This window comes from Onychomys torridus, chromosome 6 (genome assembly GCF_903995425.1).
Source record: "Onychomys torridus chromosome 6, mOncTor1.1, whole genome shotgun sequence".
Classification (NCBI taxonomy): Eukaryota; Metazoa; Chordata; class Mammalia; order Rodentia; family Cricetidae; genus Onychomys; species Onychomys torridus.
This window is the reverse complement of record NC_050448.1, coordinates 114621698-114641486: the sequence shown is the minus strand read 5'-3', so window position 1 is coordinate 114641486 and position 19789 is coordinate 114621698. Positions and strand designations below refer to the sequence as shown.

The 19789-nt window shown below is 36.1% G+C and overlaps 1 protein-coding gene across 1 annotated transcript in view; it reads right to left on the bottom strand.

Annotated features, from left to right (window-relative positions):
* The window catches only part of Stpg2 (sperm tail PG-rich repeat containing 2), a 433963-nt gene that overhangs the window by 168120 nt on the left and 246054 nt on the right, over positions 1-19789 (bottom strand). The window contains exon 12 of the mRNA XM_036189290.1: positions 6872-6990. Coding sequence (XP_036045183.1) covers positions 6872-6990 — 119 coding nt within the window. The remainder of the gene's footprint in view (positions 1-6871; positions 6991-19789) is intronic.

The window sequence follows — 19789 nt, the reverse complement described above, 5'->3', positions numbered from 1 at the left end:
TCCAATGTTCTTAACACTGTTGCTGAAAACAGCCTCCTATGACATACCAGGTCAGCAGAGCCATCGCTTAAGGGAAGATGGCAACTTCAGGCACTCACTCATGATTTAACAGTCCTAGCTAGATATGGGTTAAACCATTTCATATTCACACCATATGGATGACTGTGGATTTATGATCCTGTGAATAGACCTTTCTTCTAACTCATTACAGACTTTAAAAGATAATAAAAGATGTAAAGAAAGAAAATAAAACCAACACTTGAGACTTGAAAAAAAGTATGTGTAAAAGAACATATTATTTTAAGATCATGCTTGCTTTTCTTGTTATTGGAGTAAAATTGTTGAAAATTAACCTGGTCAAAATGCTAACTGTTTCAGCAATGAACAGGTCATAAGAATGCCAGCCAGTGACAATGAAACCATACTACACCAGGTACAAATATGAACATCCAAATAGAATGTAAAGAGTTACTTAAAAACAGGGGGTCAAGAACACCTATCATGAGGGGCTCCATCATTGGAACTGAGCACAATCAGGAGGAAGGATTAAAAAGATGGCACTTCATAGAAAATGTTTGGTTTGCCCATCAAAAATTCAAAAAGTCTCCTTGTAGGCTTTTGGATAGAAGAAAATAACTGGTATTTCTAAGATTTAGCTACTGAAAGTTCATTTTAAAAAAACTGCTTTCCTCACTACATCCACCAACACTGGCCAACCTATAACGAAGATTCTAATCCACATACCTCATCTTATAAAACTTGTAGTCTGGTAAGCCAAAGTTTATGAGGCTATGAAAGTGAAAAAATGAATTATGAAAACCAGACATAAAAATCTATTACTGTGTAAGACTATTGATTGCTTTTCTTTCTCGACTTTGTACACAGCACCTTCTAATACTATGAGAGCTTGTCCTCAGGGACAACACTTCCAGGTCAGTTCTAGTTGGAATCCCCCAAGTCTATGTCCAGAGTGTGCTTGACTCCAGTAACATGGATTATCCTCAAGCTCTGAGAGGCAACAAGGGCAATGGCAATAACCTATATGGTTTGGGGAATCTCTTAGACTTTTCTGACCAATAACAAAAAGGGACTTTTCTCATGTCCAACCCAGGGGTTTGTATGAGATAGTCTAAGGCTCCTTGGGGAAGTATTATCACCCTTTGTGCTATAACTCAATGAACATAATGTGCGTGCATGCACACGTGCTCGCAAATACACACACACACACACACACACACACACACACACACACACGATGTATGTGTTTAAGTAAGGTTATAAAATAAAAATTACCTATGATATTTTCAAGCATCCTTAAGTATTATTGATCTCTCCTTCCTCCCTCTTTCTGTATTACCTTCCCTTCCCACCGCCCAGTTAACACCCTCCATGCTGTTTTTCTCATTTCCCTTTTCATAGCATCTGTGCCCTACCTTCCTCTTCTCAAAAGCTCCTTCTACACCTTTCTCTCCTGGCCCCTTTCATCTTTCCAGTTTCCACAGTTACCTCAGGTTACACACCTGAATCTAATGATTTAGAGCTGGGACCCACAAACAAGAGAGACTATGCTGCATTTGTCTTTCTAGGTCCACACTCAATATATTCTTCCATTTTACATCAATTATTTTTTACAAATTACATTTTTCATTACAACTGAATAGAATTCCATTGTGTACATGTTCCATACTTTCATTCATCAACAGAAAAATAATCATAACAATAATCAGCCTAGAAAGATATCACCAGTGGTAAAATACTGGCATTTTCATCTTATAACTAATAGCTATCCCACTGAACTTAAGGCCCACTCAATAGAAGCAAATTCATACCTGGTACAATGAACCTAGAAGACTACTAGTGGCTGGAGAAGTCATAGACCATAGAGGAGAATGTTTCACTACAATTTTTCTAAAGCAATACATCTTCTGAATCTTTTATACACACTCATCCTACCCACAGCTCATGTAGATCTCAGCCTTCCATCAAAGAAGCTTCTTCTTATATTAAATGAAGACCATTGCAGAGATTCAAAGCTGTTCAAAATTTAGATAATTTGTAACTGTGGGGTGCCCAACCTCAGCGGATACAACTACAAAACAACCTCTACACATAACACTCAGGGAACATCATGAAAGAGGGGAAAGACAGATTGTAAGAGTCAGATGACTGGAATTGACATGATATCTTCTAGACATGGCAGAAAGTTCCTCCCAACAATATGGCTGCCTAAACAAGACTTCATAATGATAGCTCCAGTTGAAATTCCAATGATGATGGAGGAAATTTTACAAGGCTTCACCTTCAAATAAGGAGATACAATCAGTGGCTGCTGAGACACGGCGAATCAATTTCCTGAGGAGCCCACAATAGGTTATCCAATCACAAGTAGTCAGCAATAAACACACCTACATATACACAATGCTAAATGAACATAAGTTATGTGCATGTGCCTATATATCTATGAATTTACATCTGAAAATAACAATAAAAGAATATTTCATGGAGGTCATGACTCCATGAAAATTATCTAAAACATGTAATCAATCAATAGTCTAAATTAAAAATTTATCTGCTGTGGATATCGCTCTGTGTAAATAAAGTTCTGATTGGCCAGTGGCCAGGCAGGAAGTATAGGCGGGACAAGAGAGAAGAGAATTCTGGGAAGTAGAAGACTGGGGAGAGACACCGCCAGGAGAAGCAACATGTAAAGACACTGGTAAGCCACACGCCATGTGGCAAAGTATAGACTAACAGAAATGGGTTAATTTAAGATAGAAAAGGTAGATAACAAGCAGCCTGCCACGGCCATACAGTTTCTAAGCAATATAAATTTCTGTGTGCTTTCTTGGTTGGGTCTGAGCGACTGTGGGACTGGCGGGTAAGAGAGATTTGTCCTGACTGTGGGCCAGGCAGGAAAACTCTAACTACATTTATCTTTAGGATCCAGTTGCTCTAACTCTCTTCAAATACAAGAGCTACTAAAATAAATAACCTGAAACTTCTCAACACAACACAAAGCGTATCACAGGCTGGACCGGGGCAGAATTCCCACAAGGATAGGCTAATATTATATTTCAACAACATAACTTACTCTCCCAAAAACACAGAAAATTGGGAAGTCGAAGGGCTAGTAAACCAAGCTGCCATCAGCACACATGGGGATGAGTTAAAGGAAGGCCAGCGTCCATGGAGAGTCAGAGACATTGTGTTTATAATGACGAATGACAGGCAGCATATGAGAATTCTTGTTAAGCAATAAGTGATGACTTTTACACTTGAAGTGCAAATCCTAAAAGAAGAACTACAGGACACATTTCCAAGGGCTATGAAATACTGACCCACACACCTTAAAGCAATTGAACTTTTCATACCAAGCTTGTCAGATTTTAAAATTAAAATGTTAATAAACAATTTCTGCACAGATTAATACATATTTTAGAGGAAATAAATCTTGGAACTATCTTTATCCAATATCAAAATTTTATGTGTACATGTGTATATCTGTGTGCTTTATTATTATATATTTGCAATTTATCAGGAAACTGTAGAGCAGAGTCATGTTTTAAATATTAAAACCTAAATTTTATTTAGTTCAATTCATGTTACTATAATTCTCAGCATTGTCTAATACCTAGTAACAATCTAATATCTAGTAACAAAGGAAATCTTCAATGTCTACAGCTCAGAGAAGAGAAAAATCAGTATTTTAAAACTCTGCATTCTTATACTCCTACAGGTTCAATACTCACCCACTCATTTTATTTTAAGTACAAAGGAAAATTGCTGTTTGCCAAGAATTTTGTATATTTTGGTGCCTCTAAGAGTTTGTATATCTTCTTTTATTTTTCTATATCATGTTTTTTGGCTTCTCTAAAAAGAAAAGTCCCATAACATTTTCATATTTTATAAAAAAAATACTGTAAAGTTTTATTGATTCCTTTTGACCAGTTTCCTCACTCCATATACCTTTGTACGACCCATCTATTCCCAATACTATAAATATCTTATGATAATTAAAATATTTATATATTTTCCTTAACAAATTGCTATAGACTTTAAAGAACATTTTTGTTTCAGATTTTCAAAGCCTATATCAAACTGAGTCAATATTTATAAGGTAGAAATGAAATGATATAACCGTGAGCTAGAAGTCATAATAATAATAATAGCAACTCATAAGCCTTCCTACACTCAAGTCTTACAACAAATACCTTTATGAATGGTATCACAAATATCATGCATATTTGTGATAGTTTTTATCCTTGTTGCATATAATTAAGTTATAAAGATTTATTGTCAGTGTTCTCTTAATTCAATAAAACTGCCATTTCCATATATGTAGCTTTAAATTTTTCTTCTTTTGACTTTAAGCAATGAAACTTATTTTTATAATGTAATTATATACTAACATATATATATATACATATATATATATATATATGTATATATATATATATGTTAAAATAGAAAATGGAGCCAGTTTGCTTAAAACAGAGGTCTAGATTATGTAGTGAACATCTCCTTACTTCTTGAAAGTGATTCTTTGAAACTAATACAGACTTTCAAGTTCTCTAGGAAAATTAATTTTCCACACCTCTACTCTTAAAAAATCCTGGCCGACTCACTGTCAACTCATATTTTGAAATTTTAACCCCCAGGTAGAAAATTAGGAAGTGATATAATTTGGTAGGTGATTAGTTCTTGAGACATAACCCTTAGAAATAAATAAACGTAAGAAAATAATGAAGACACTCTTATGAGATACCACTGAGTAAATATTGTCATTACTAATGTTCCAAAAAGAAAGAAGAAACATATTTAATTAAATAACAGCAAAAATTTACTCAAATCATGGAAAAATATAGACATCTAGGTCCACAAAGTACCAAAGGCCTTAGTTACATTCAGACAAAAGGTCATCTTGGAGGTATTTTGTACTCAGGAGCTCAAAATCCAACACAAAGAGAAAAGCATCAAGTCACATTTAGAGAAATCTCAGAGAAACTAAGCAAGTTCTCACCAGGCAAGGAGCAGAGAGCATTATATACTCACGGTCTTAAAGGAAAGGAAACAACTCCTCTTAGAGGAAATGAAACAGTGAACTTATTCAGAAATAGAGAAATCAGGAGCAGAAGAACTACATCACCATAAGAGGAGTCTTGGAGACACACACACACACACACACACACACACACACACACACACACACAACTTGAAAAAGCCCTAGATTGGAAAGAAAAGGGGCAATAATTAACATCATTACAATCTAGAAAGCACAAAAGTTACTGTTAACATGGACAATAAGAATAAAAATGGAATCAGAACTTCCAGTGTATTCTGCTTAACCACAAATGAAAATAGCATTTTAAAATAGAAAGAAAGAAGCAAAGGACATGTTAAGCATCCAGAAAAAGGTTTTAAAATTACAAGAAAAAGAAACTTACCTGTAAAATAATAGCTTTGAATGAAAATGTAATATTAAGCTCTTTCATTTAAAGATTTATAAAACCTGAGCATACATAGAAGCTGAAATGATATGCTACCTACAAGGACATCACTTTACTTAGAAAGTGACACATGAAGGGACACGTGTGACACATGTGCCATAAAGTCAGCCTGAGTGCCTGCATTTGTGCCGAATAAAGCCTGCGGGAGCTACGGCATTCATCCCACCGGAAGTTTACTCTAAGTACAGCACAAGAAGCTTCCTTACACAACAGAGAAATAGCTAATACCAGTGCTTGCGGGGAATCATGGAGTTGGCCTGGTCTAGCTGTCTTGAGAGGCACACCTAAAGGTTTTTCATGTTAAAATCCATGGCTTCCCAAGCACTTGGTGCCTTTCAGTTCCTGAGAAACCAAGGCATTCCTGTGGTCGGTGAATAATCATTCAGGCCACCCTGTGATTCTCTGTATTCCCCAGAAGCCAGCGAAGCACATAGAAGTTTGACAGGGCCATTGGTATTAGACATTAATCTTCTGTTCCCTGTATAGCTTGCAAACATCATTGTATCCTGGCAACTACTATTAAATTGATCCTGGCGACCACCATTGTATTGTTTCTGATATAGGGATAAAAAGACTGAGTGCTCACAGTAAACCTGTCTCAGCTCCAGTCTTGCTATGACCTCTACATCATGGCCTCATTAACATTCATTTCTCCTCGGCCACACCAGTTAACTGTGGCTGGGTGCTTATTAAAAGTCCCATAAAATTGCCGGTGGTGGCACATGCCTTTAATTAACAACACTTGGGAGGCAGAGGCAGATGGATTTCTATGAGTTCAAAGCCAGCCTGGTCTACAGAGTGAGTTCCAGGACACCCAAGACTGCTTCACAGAGAAATCCTGTCTCAAAACCTATAAATAAATAAATAAATAAATAAATAAATAAATAAATAAATAAATCAATCCCATAAAATACATTCAAAAGGATTATAAAGGCCTAATATAAGCACAATTGCCACAAATGTTTATATAGATTTAAGCCATACACTCAGAAAGCCCTCAGCTTAGAAGACCTCCATTCATTATGAAGCCAAATGATATATATTAAAATATTTAAAACATAAATATACATTAAAACAAATAGAAAATATCCAAATAGTTTTTAAATTTATAGAAAAGTATGGATGTTTTAAATATAAATGGTATAAAGGACAAATATAAAATTAATATAATGTTAAAATTATAATTCTTCAATAGATTTTCTTAAAATGTCAAATTACATCTTCAAAAGTATCTTACTCAAGTAAAAGTTTTTGATTAGTTGGTATTATCAGTAAGCACATAGGAATAACTTAATGTGCACATGTTCTATACTTTACAGCAGTGAGTCTGTTCATGTCATAGCTGGAAGAAAGCATTTACAAACCTCATATGTCGTTGGGCCAGGAGAGAACTCTTTGGGGAAATGTTCAAAACGCTTTGTCCCTTTAACAAATGAGATGATGGCGGAAGACTTCATTTTAATAGGATTGTATGTTGCAGGTCCTAAGAGAAGAGAACATAAATTTAAAGTAGTTGGTTAGCTATTATTCTTAGGTTTGTATTTGTAATCTACAAAATAAGAAACAACTGTTCTTATGAAGTTTCTCTAAATAGTTAATGAATTTGAACCATCATAAGTATAAAATGATTATGTGTATTTGCTCAGTTGTTAAATGTAGTATGAAAACAGTTCCCTAAAAGAAGACAAAACTGCAATTCCCCAAGAGACACATCATAAAAAATATACTTAATTCATTTATTTCCCAAATATTCATTCACATTCAGTGAGGGAGTAGTGGCAGCTGCATTTAGAAGAATGAAGATTTGAAGAGGCAGATGATTTAATAGCATTGTATACATATATATATATAGCATTGTATACATATACATATATATATATATCACAGCTCAAAGACAGTTTAAATGGAACAATGTATCAAAGATTGTTTGAGTGGAAATCACATTATCCTAAAATAAATATCACTGTACCTAACTTAATGGGTCCCAACTTGCATGTTATAATACCCCTAAATTATAAGAAAGTGACTGGAAGCTATTTTGCATATAAAGATGAGTATAGGAAATTCAATACTAAGTTAAACAGATACAGACTCCTTACTTTACTTGCTTGGATTCCATGTTAGTTTTTCCCACAGTCTTTTGTTTAAAAAGAAAATGTCCTACTTTCCAAGATAGTATGTAACTCTTAAAAGTTTTACATGGGACAGTGAGAAGACTCAGTCGATAAAGGAACTTGCAAACAAGTTTGATGGCCCAAGTTGCATCTTTTAAACCCATACAGTAGAAGGAGAGAACCAACTCTTACAAGTTGTCTTCTGACCTCCAATGACCTGTACATACATGCACTTGAGTATACACACACACACACACACACACACACACACACACACACACACACAGAGAGTAACTCTCTAAAACAACTAAATTTATTTAAGAAATGGTTTAGAATAAAAGAGACACATGAGAAAGTTGTAGTTCAAAAGCAAAATCTGGCAGTACATTATAAAAAGAGACAACTTGAAGATGGTCCATTTCAGGAATGCCAATAAGGCATTTATGAACATTTGTAAAGTATGGAAGAGAAAGTCAGTATTCTCTAAGAGATCCAAAAAACATTTAGTATGGAGAATGACTAGAACAAGATAATAATCTATAGTGATACAGTTGGAAAAATGGCTCTAGATCGTCTGGCTGGAGAGATGGCCCTGGGTGCCTGGGCTGAGAGATGGCCCTAGATGGCCTGGCTGGAGAGATGGCCCTGGGTGCCTGGGCTGAGAGATGGCCCTAGGTGACTGGGCTGGAGAGATGGCCCTAGATGGTCTGGCTGGAGAGATGGCCCTAGATGGTCTGGCTGGAGAGATGGCCCTAGATGGTCTGGCTGGAGAGTTGGCCCTAGATGGCCTGGCTGGAGAGATGGCCCTAGGTGACTGAGCTGGAGAGATGGCCCTAGATGGCCTGGCTGGAGAGATGGCCCTAGATGGTCTGGCTGGAGAGATGGCCCTAGATGGTCTGGCTGGAGAGATGGCCCTAGGTGGCTGGGCTGGAGAGATGGCCCTAGATGGCTGGGTTGGAGAGATGGCCCTAGGTGGCTGGGCTGGACTAGGCATAGTGGTTATCAGCATTTGCAGTTGTCACAAAGGATGAAGAAAGAAGGTTTGGTTCCCAGAATTCAGGTAAGGTGGCTCTCATCTATGTCATCTACCTATGACTCCAGCTCTAGGGAATCTAAAGTCTTCTTTTGGCCTCTGCAAGCACCCATACACATTTATACATACACATACATAAATAAATCAAATCTTTTTAATAGAGAAAATAAAAAGATATACAGTATCTATGAAAATATTAAGCTTATGACCAAAACAAGGGAAGTATGGCAAAAAGACATTAAAGAGGGGCATCATAAGTTTGTTAAGAATGTGTTATCTGCAATAGTTGAAAGGGTGTACAAGTAATGATACCACAAAGGTAACGGTAACTTCAAAAGCCCAATAGGAAGCTGATCTGGAGACAAAGAATCCAGTTAATCACACAGGAGTAATGGCTGAAGTTGTTCTCAGTGATGGTGTGTGGAAACAGAAAGCTACACAAGAGACTAAAAGTTAAGAAAGCAATAGAAAAAAGGGAAGTGAAGAAAAAGAGGAGAATCTAGTGGACAGATGAAGAGATTGTGACTAGATTACAAAAGTTGACAGTGTAAATACAGACCAGTTAATCTGCTCCACTCCTAGTCAAAATGCTCACTAGGTCTGCCCCATGCCAAATACTGCATTTCAAGAAAGACCTCTATGAAATCAAACACTTTGAAAAGATAGACTTTATGAAGATTTCCTTACCATGGATGTGTGGAATATTTCAGAACATTTGCAATGAGTGAAATTATGACAGGGGAATTCAAGAGTCACTCCAGGAATATAAAAGTAATTTGGGGGCATAGGGTATCATCAATGAACATAAACAGTGAGCTAGAAAAATAAATATAAAGATATTAATGGAATATAAATATAAGGCTTCTGTATCTCTCTAGTCAAAATTCATTCAAAACTATATATTTATGAGCATGTAATCCTTATGCTTTTAAGTCCAATAGCCTTTTAGAACTAATACATTCATATGAATCATTTTAATGTCTTGATTCATTGTAGAGAGCATTTCAAAATATGGAGAAGATAACATCCAGTCTCTAGTTCAAACAACCCATATCAACTTAACAGCTATCCAAAGCTAAAACATCATTGTAGGAAGCTAATGGGTAATGATCTACCAAGGCACATGTATTTTTTCATATATCTTCTTACTGTAAAATAACAGTATAGATGACAGTAGGATGATATAATTTGTATGTATTTAGAATGTAGCAGAACAACACACAAATATTTAAGTAAAATATTATAAAAATCAGACTTTCATATACAAATTAACCTATGCACAAAATTTCATGTATTGCTGGCTGTAGTAAACAAAAAAGAAGCTGCCATTGGGAACTGACTATATAATTCCAGTTAGTTAATTGACAATTGAAACTTTACTGACCCAGATATACAAAGGTTAATACAACAGGTAAGGCTATTATCCAAACACTACTGTATGGGGACATTTTATTTTCAATTATAAAAAACAGTCTGTGCTCTACATTTACTACTATGCTACAGCAACGGATAAACATGTTCCCTCATTGTTAAGCAGATTCTTTACATATTCTGCATATATGTAATATATATGTGAAATTATTCAAGTGTAATTTGGTAGATTTATCTCTTTTTGTTTGAATTCCTTTGAGGGGTATTAAGTAAAGAAAAATACCTCACCATTCTTTTCCTGCATTTTAACACTTGGTCTGTCTTAAGCTATGGAGTACTAAAAAGATTTATTGCACTTAATCTTAAAATAAAATTCCAATTATGTATACTGCTGTTTATATGACACAGGTCAAAGACTTCCATCACTACACCAGCTCTGATTCACAGCTGGATTGTTCAGAATCCATCTCCTATTTATATACAAAATGCCATGTTTTAATCACAGGTTTTGGAAGAAGAAAACTTCTCATCCAACATCTATGAAAAGTCTGCCTGAATCATGGCTAGTATATAATAGGAAATTCCATAGCAGGTGATTCTTATAATTACATATTTTCCAGCCCTCTGCCAATTCAGATTCTATGAAATGTCACCCAATGCCACAGGGCAAAAACAGAAGAGAACAGAAACATTGAGTAATCTAAAATAAAATCTGTTCTCACAGTCCTTCAGTGTGACCATTTTGGTACATAAGAGTGGACACTAACACAACCACTTCTATAAATAAATCCAGAAAATCTCTGATTTAAAAATGACTGTCTCTATGCTGAGTCAATACTTAGAAATCATGAAATCATTCTTACTCAATAATAATGAACTCTACATCATGTAAAGATTATTAAAAACCCACTGAAAAGTAAATATTCCATATGTAGGCACAGTTTTAGGAATTATTTAAAAATGAGAAAAAAGTGCACTTTAGTAGCATGGTTTTAAAATATCAAGTAGAGAGTTCATACTTTGTACAACTTATTTTCTCACTGTGACTTTATTATTTGGTTTTACAAATTATGGAATATCAAAGAAAAGATGAGTCCTTAAAACACATGATCATATCAGAGACATGTCGAGATTTATTGTTTTCTACTGTATCTAAGATTCAATTTGATTCAATGGCACTTCAGACTATGACCACAGTATTTAAGTCTATGAAACTGAGCTTGCAGATAATGATGAGGAAATATGCAGACTAAACCGATATAAATTTTAAGAAAATTTCTCATGTCTGTGTTCATTATCTCATTAACTTTGCTGTCCAAAATCAAAATACTGTTGCATACTTGTTCTACTGGTTGAATATCTTAGCCTTTCAATAAATGAGCCATCTTTCCTGCCCAGCACTATTACATATTCAAAGACGGAAGGCATAAGGATAATGATTCTTTAAATACTTCCCTAAGTATTGAATATTTTAGGATAATATCTTAAAGTAGTACAGAGTACCAAGGAATTCCTGTCAAAGGGGCCTTAAGAAGTGAAATATAATAGTATACTCCAAACCAAGTAGATTAGGGGATTAGTCTACCTAAACCATGTTCCTGTTAAAACACTTGTTCTTCACATTGAACAAACAATGGGGCTGTCTCTGTGATAACATATAAATACATAATCATATGGCTTTATCTTGACCAACATAATGCTTCAGGAAGCAATGGCTGTTTACACATGGGCCTTTACAGTATATATTTATCAAAATGTGCATCTATCAGCCCTATCTAATGAATTTTTAAACTGCTATTAAAACAAAAGTATTTTTACTATCTGGTAGTATAAGTATTTGTAAGCAAACTTCACTAGACTTAAAGATGTATACATTACAATACAGCATTCTAGTAAGAATTATAGGAACCCAGTGATGAGGAAGCCACCTTTCATTTAAAACTATATGGCAGTCTACAAATATGCAACTAATAAATGGCTTTCATCAATAACTAAAATGATAGAACAGATTTTGTGCTTTATCATCTATTTTTTTACATTAATTGAGATGTGGTGGTACATGCCTACAGTCAAAAGAATCATGAGCTTGAGGCTGGTCTGGCCTGTATGCAGAGGTCTTACCTCAAAAGTAAGTAAGTAAATCGTTAACTGACTAACATCTGGTATCTCAGGAAGCTTTGTGCTCCTTTTTGGCCAAAATGTATGTGTAGATTTAAGTACAAATAAGAATTTTCTTCATGGACCAGAGCCCTGTGATTACTATGACCCCCTGAGCATGCTCTATACGAGAATAAGGAACCACAGACCACTGGTACAGTAAAGAATGGAATCTACATCTAGGTGGGGCAGGCCCTTGTCTCATCCCTGTTAAGAGTTAGCAGTCCAAGTGGCCCTGAGGGTTGGCTGGATCTGCCAATGTAACCATTCCTTTTTCTTGTCTTCTTTTCATTTCAGATGATAGGTAAAGTCTAAGTTGCCTTTAAACCTCCAAGGAGGGGTTGGGGATTTGACTCAGTGGTAGAGCGCTTGCCTAGCAAGCATAAGGTCCTAGGTTCGATCTTCAGCTCAAAAAACAAACAAACACAACCACTTCCAAGGATTGGGCTTCATTGCCCTTTCTCTAATGCTAGCATCCGCACCATATGGTGGAAGACCTTCATGCCAGCTTATCTCACATAGCACAGCTTTCTTCCTTCTCTTCTCTTCTCTGTTCTCTTCCCCTGGCAACAGTTTCCAAGTGGACAGTTTGCTTGCCCTGGGGTTTTCTTTTAAAACTCTAACAAATTGCTTGTCCTTGAGCTCCCATTTGAGTCCTCTTAATTTTTTTCCATTAATGAAACTAAGAACCTCAATAGGGATACCTACCCAGTATCTAAGCTATCGTGTGATGGCTCCACCAGGGCTCCCCAGAATTCCTGGTAACACCTCTTTCATACCTTTCTTTATTGATAGAGAATATGAACTCCACCCCACAATTATAGATGGCACTACTACCATGAGAATTCTGCAAATATTCTTCCAAGGCTTCTTCTCAAGTACTACAGATTCAACACTAATAGCAGTAAGAATTTTTTTATATTATATTTCTTTCAAATAGCTAAGGGATTTCTATTATTCATGCATCACACCTATAATCTACAGGCCTGTTTGTTACAGACCACTTATTTCTACCTAAAGCCATTACATAGCTTGAAATGTTGAGCATTGAAAACAAAGATATTCATATCTAGCATTATCTATTTTTACCTAATCCTCCTCAAAATGCAGTGCACAGATCACAGGCATGAGAATTACCCACAGTGTCTTTGTGGGGTTTGCTTTGCGGGGTTTGAGACATCTTCCTCTGAGCGCAGCCTGGCCTCAGCCTGGAGATCTTGCTGCTTCATCTTCTGGAACTCTGTGGTTAAGGTGGGAGCCACCACAAAGATGTGCCCAGAGGCAAGTCCTTTGCACCCATCCACACCGCTAGGACAAGCTCTGTTCTCTACAGTTCAGACCAAGAAAACACAATTTCACTGAAACCCTGTTGTAGAGCTCTGAGCTACAGTTTAGAATTTTTCTGTCCAGAATATATTGAAGTATCAAAAACCTCTCCACTCGAATATCGAAAGAAATAGTGATCCTAAAGTAAATCTATCTTCTGAAAATCCAGATGAGATATAATTGCTTCTAGAAAGCTATCTGAGTCACACCTACCCATGGCAGAGATTCAATTACCTCAAGACATGCCAGAACCAGGCAAGGAAGAGTCCCTTTGATTTAAGCATAGGACTCTAATGTGTTTTACTTTCTTCTCAGCAACTGTCTAATGCAGAAACAGCTTGAAATCATGTTTCTATTTCAAATGTTAAAACCATATTCATATTGTAAGTACTTTAAGAACAATGGTCTCAAAGAAGGAAGTAACTGATAGAGACTGGTATTTTAGAAACAGGAATGTGACCTGCTTTTTGCTGTTTCTAACAGTATTGATGTTGTCATAGGCAACATTGTGGTGATTGTTTATTTGTGATGAAATGTGATGATATTTTATTTGTTCTTTAATACATACAGCTTGCCTGGAGATCAGAGGAAATAACAAGCCATTTTAAGTAAACAAAGAAGTTGGGCAACAGTAGTAGCACATATCCTTAATCCTATAAATTTAGCATACAGGGAACAGAGCCAAGTGTGGTGACACACACCTTTAATCCCAGTACCAACCACAGAGGTCTGTACAGACAGACAGAAAGAGACAGAGCTGTGTACGAAGAGGAAGTGGGGTAGCTGAACTAAGACAGCCAATTAAAGGGCAGAACAGCAAGTCATATAGACATGAGTAGACAGGAAGTAGCTCACATTTGGAAGCTGCCAAGTTGGTAAGGTAAGGTTGGCTGTGGCTTTCCCTATTTCCTTAATCTTCTCTAAGGCTTTCACTCTTGTATTTGGCTGCATGTTTTTTATTTAATAAGACCATTTAGAAAATCATCTACACAACATCTTGGGTAATATTTATAAATGTATTTGACAATCATTCAAGTTTTAATTCTTTAAAGAATTCTTCCCTTCATTATTTTACTCTGATGTTTTCCAGAGTAAATCTTAAAACTGATTTCAAGTTCAAACTTTCTCTGTACTAGCCATGTGACCTAGGTAAATTCTCTAAACTTCCTAAGTTTTAGTTTCTTTTTTGTGAAAGAGGGGTAAGAAAGGGTAAGCATCCTTCATGATGCTATCCTATGAGTATGTGCACACGGCTAAGCTGATGCAGCCCTTAGAATATTATCCCTGAGTGAAAGGAAAGCAGACATCACTTAGAGTCTACAAGAAACTGACTTCAAAAGCTACACTGTGCTTTGCCTATTTTAGTTACTGAACATTGCCTTCAGAATTTCTAGAACCTCCCCAAACATCAGACTTGCCAGAGGAATGTCTAATGAATAAGCTGAAAATGTCCCACTCCCAGAATGAGGAATAGTCCTGATGGTGGATAGAGTCTAGTGGATGATTATCACAAGCTAGAGTGAAGCTGGTAAATTCTGCAATTTTGCCCCTAGGTGTACTTTTCATTTTACACTATATTTTAAAAGTTAAAACTATAAACACACTTAAAGAAAACAAAAATGTCACAGTTCTAAAACTTTTCAAACTGCCACAACGTCAGATGCCAAGGCTGCCACACACAGTTACTTTCTAACTCCATTCCACTGACAATGAGGGAAAATGAAGGCTAAGAACTGCTTCTCCCTGCACCCAAGTCCTTCACTCTATTTTATGGGGAAGGCTGCCTCTCTGTGGTGGAATCCAACTGTGTCCTGTTCTATATGGAACAAATTTATACCTCACTCCTTTTTAAACTTCCAAAAAATTTGCATAATGCTCAAAAGCACAAAGATTTAAATACAGTATTTTGATCAGGGTCACATCTTTGACTTCTTGTTTAAAAATGTCTTTGAACCTCATGAAGAAGCCTTACTCACCTAAGCAAGTACACACAACCAAAGCTGAAAGCAGCATTTCCACAGGTAACAGATACCAAGTATAATAGACTTGCTCAAACAGAATGGTCACATTAGCTGTCTCTTTTGAAAATGGAAGTCATTATTCACTTTACACTGAGTGACCTCTACTGGTCAGAAAGACACATTAATAGACATCCTACCCACCAGAAAGCAGCTGGTATCTTAATTTTGCCAACAAATGACTCATATATACTGTGTCATACATGTTGCCTGTTATTCACCTAGAGTAAAATGATACAGGGATGTGTCATAGCTCAGATATTAAAGACAAAGGCATATATCAAGTAAATAAATCTAAAAATACTAGTTTCTTATTCTTTCTCACCTAGCGACCATTTTTACTTGAAATGAAAGTATACACAAAAGGTCCCACTATATGCATATGCTTATGAAAAACATACTCTAGAATAAAAAAATTTCAATATTTTGATAATATATATTATACAACAGCCAAAAGATACATGTTTATATACTGTTAACTGAAAGGCAAAGTGTTTCTCTCCATCATAAATATATGCTTCATTACTCTTCACAAACAAATGATTTGTTTAAGAATATAGACAAAAGATTGACATCTACCTCTCTAAAACAGAAACTTCTTCCTCTTTCAGAATAAAAGATAACTATGAGACAATGCAGACAAAATTGTAGTCTCTCTCTATCTAGTAGGGCTCTGTCTCAGGTAGAACAAAAACAGCAGTCAGTAGATGGCAGGTTAATTCCTTTCCGAATTTCACAGAGGTCAAGACATGAAGTGTACCAAAAGAAACAACAAAGAAGGTTGCCTGCAAAAAGTTTGGTGAAAAAATATTATTATAAATCCTGCCTGCTAATTATTACAAAACCTCCTTCTCTTCTCTATTTTTTTTTTCTTTTTAACGATGTCCAGGGGGTGGGGGGAAACATATTTGGTTTCTGCTTCAGCTGAAATCTATTTATATGCAAATAACTTATCCATTATTACTGTGAGAAGAGACTTGTGCATAAAGAGAGAAATAAATTATCACTAGAAGCCATTAATGAAATCTATTTTCAAACAACATTTTACAAGTGCCCTCACTCATGTAATATTTGTTCAAGCCTCGAGGGGAACTGGTGGAATTCTGCACATCCATGAAACCTGATACTACATTATTTCCCATGCCAATTTGCCTTATATAATTCATTTATCGTTTGCTTAAAAAATGACAAATGGAACTCCAGTAGGTCTCTTCAGAGAACTTCATCATTAAAATCAAAGCCTGTGTGTTTATCACATAATTGCCAGACTTTGGAGTTTGCTTTGTTGCTGCCATTTTACTCTGTGGATTTAAAACATTATCATTCTTATTTACACTGCAACAGTAGAAATGTACAACTAGATGAGTGTAAGAAGAAAGGAGAATCTTCTAAGGACAACTCGAGTCTCCATGGAGAAGACTAAGGAAGATCACCACTAAGAGACTATAACATAATGTGACATATCCTGGCCCTTTCCTTTCTGTGTTTCTTATCTTGTTTGGTTTATAAGCTCTGCTTGTGGTAGAAGTAAGTAAGTGTCTCTGTCTTTAACTTTGCAGGTATCTCTTTCTTCTGCAATCTCCTTAATCCTGCATAAGATGTCCAAAGTTGACCTGAAATCCTCATCTTTATAAAAGCTCCGACTTTCTTAAGCTTTTTACTTTTGACATTTTTATTGCAATAGTATTCTCTGATATTTCCTCCCAATGTCTTTCTACTTTTTATCTTTCATCTTTGAACATCATACTTTGTAAGGCTCTAATCTTATTTTCTTCAGTAAGAGTTTCATAATAAATAGTATATCCTACTAAACAATTAGCTTTCAAACCCTCAGGTTGTAAAACATCTTACATTCAATTGTCTTCATATGTGTGGGTCTATCTGGATTTTTCCTGCTTTGTAATCCATTCATCTTGCTTTTATATGAAAGCCATGAGATTTTTTTATTAATATTCATTTGTCCTATGTCTTAATAAGTGGTGCAGTAATTTCTCTAATTCTTCATACTTTCCTTTCTTAGATTTTTATGTACCCATTAATTTGTATATATTCTAGTGTATTTATCAATTTCTTCAAAAACTCCAAAAGAAATCATAAATTATTACACTTACAGATTAAAGTGGGGAAAAAACCTGCTAGCTTTATGATACAAAGTAATCCATGTAAAACTGAGAGCACTTGTCTTATACAGGGCCCAGGTTTAGTTTCCAGTAACCACATGGTGGAACACAACCATTTGTAACTCCAGTTTCAGGAGATCCTCCTGAACTCAGCACCCAGCACACATGTAATACAGATACATACACGTCTGATCTTGGCACCAGGCACACACACAGTACACATAATACACACCTGATCTCAGCACCAGGCACACACGCAATACACATAAATACACGCAGACAAAAACACTTATTCACATAAACTAAAAGTAAAAATAAACTGCTACAAGATGCTATAATCTGTAGATTCTAGCAGCTTTGTCTTTCCTTCTAAACTTTTTTTTCTTCTGTGCTCTTATGCATTCTGTCCTAAGGAACTAATACAAGTGTCTGATTTAATTAAGAAGATATAGTACAAGTGGGTGTCTCTGTGGGGAAACAGAATGGAATAGAAAACTCATATAAAAGGAAAGCCCACATGACTACAGAGGTGCTAAAACCATACATTGTAGAAAAGATGGCATAAATTGAAGCTTTTCCCAAATGCACTTGTTTGGGCACTTGTAGGCTATTAGCAGCAGTGCAGGGAAATGGCTGTGCATTCTGGTGCTTAGCTTTTGGTAACATTCTCAGCTTTGGGGTCAGGTAGGGTTCTGCTAAGAACAGTATTATTAGGTCAGATTTAGCAGTGGGCAATGAAGAGCTTTGTAAGGAATAAAAATAGCCCAAAATAATTTGGCTCTTTTTGCAAACATTTAACCTCTGTATCATGAATTTCAGTCATTTGGCTTTGTAGATTTCTTTTTATTCTTTTTAGTATTTCTTTAAAATTTTTTGAAAATATAATTACAACATATTCACCCTTCTCTTTCCTCCCTCCAAACTGTCCCACATAACCCCTACCTCTTGTTCTCTTCAAACCCATGGCTTCTTTTTCTTTAAGTGTTGTTATATATATGCATGTACAAATACATTTTCAAATATAATCCACTCAGTACAAATAATGTTACTTATATGTATATTTTGTAATCCCTCGTCCTACCCAGATACAGCATGATAACCCTAAGAGTAGCATAGTAGCATGCAAACGTATCTTCGGGCTAATAAACAGCCTTCCAATTAAGATCTATTCAACAAGATGGAAATCATACCTGGTACTGGAAATCTAGCCAACTACCCAGAGCTAGTAGAGTCATGGATCTTGGGGGAAATCCTACAACCACTACTTCACTCCACAGCACAATCCCTGACTACATTCTAAATGTTTGTCCTTAGACCCGCAGATAGGTGCAGTTCTCACCCCTCATTAAGGAAACTTCCTTGTGCTACAGATGGAGACCATTACAGAAAGCCATAACCAATCAAAATACAGAGTTGTGGAGCCTTGTTCCACCTGAAACATCTACAAAACACTCTTGCAACAAAGGTTCAGGGATCACTGTAAAAGAGGAGGTAGAAAGATGGTAAGAACCACAACAGTGAGTTTGCTTTGAGATTGTGTCTCCTAGAAATTTCAGAGAAGCTACAACCATAAAGTCTTATTAACAAGGCTGCTAAGCATGACTTGGACAAAGATGACACCAACTGACATGATACCATAGAAGGGGAAAGCTCACAGGCCTCAGCCTTAGTCAATCAACTAAGGAATGGTGGCATGGAGAAAGTGGTCTTCCCTAGGGAAGAACATACAAATTGGTTATCAAATGCCAAATGTAGGTTTCTTTTTAAAACTGAGTCTCCTGCAGCCCAGGCTGCACTCACACTATGTAGCTAAAGGCAACCTTGAACTTCTGATTCTCCTGCCCCCACTTTGCAAGTGCTAGAAAGACAGGCATGCACCCCCACATCCAATTATATTGGAGAAAACTGAACACAGGTGTGGCTTTTATTTTTTTCTCCAAACTTCAGTTTACTGATAAAAAATGCTGAAAATTACAAAGAGAAAGAAAAAAAACACACATTTATGGCTCATAAACTGGTACAGCCACTATGAAAATCAGTATGGAGGTTTCTCAGCAATGTAAAAGTAAAATAACTCTATGACCCACCTGTATTACCCTTGGACATATACCCAAAAGCCTCTAAGTCAGCATACCATAGGGAT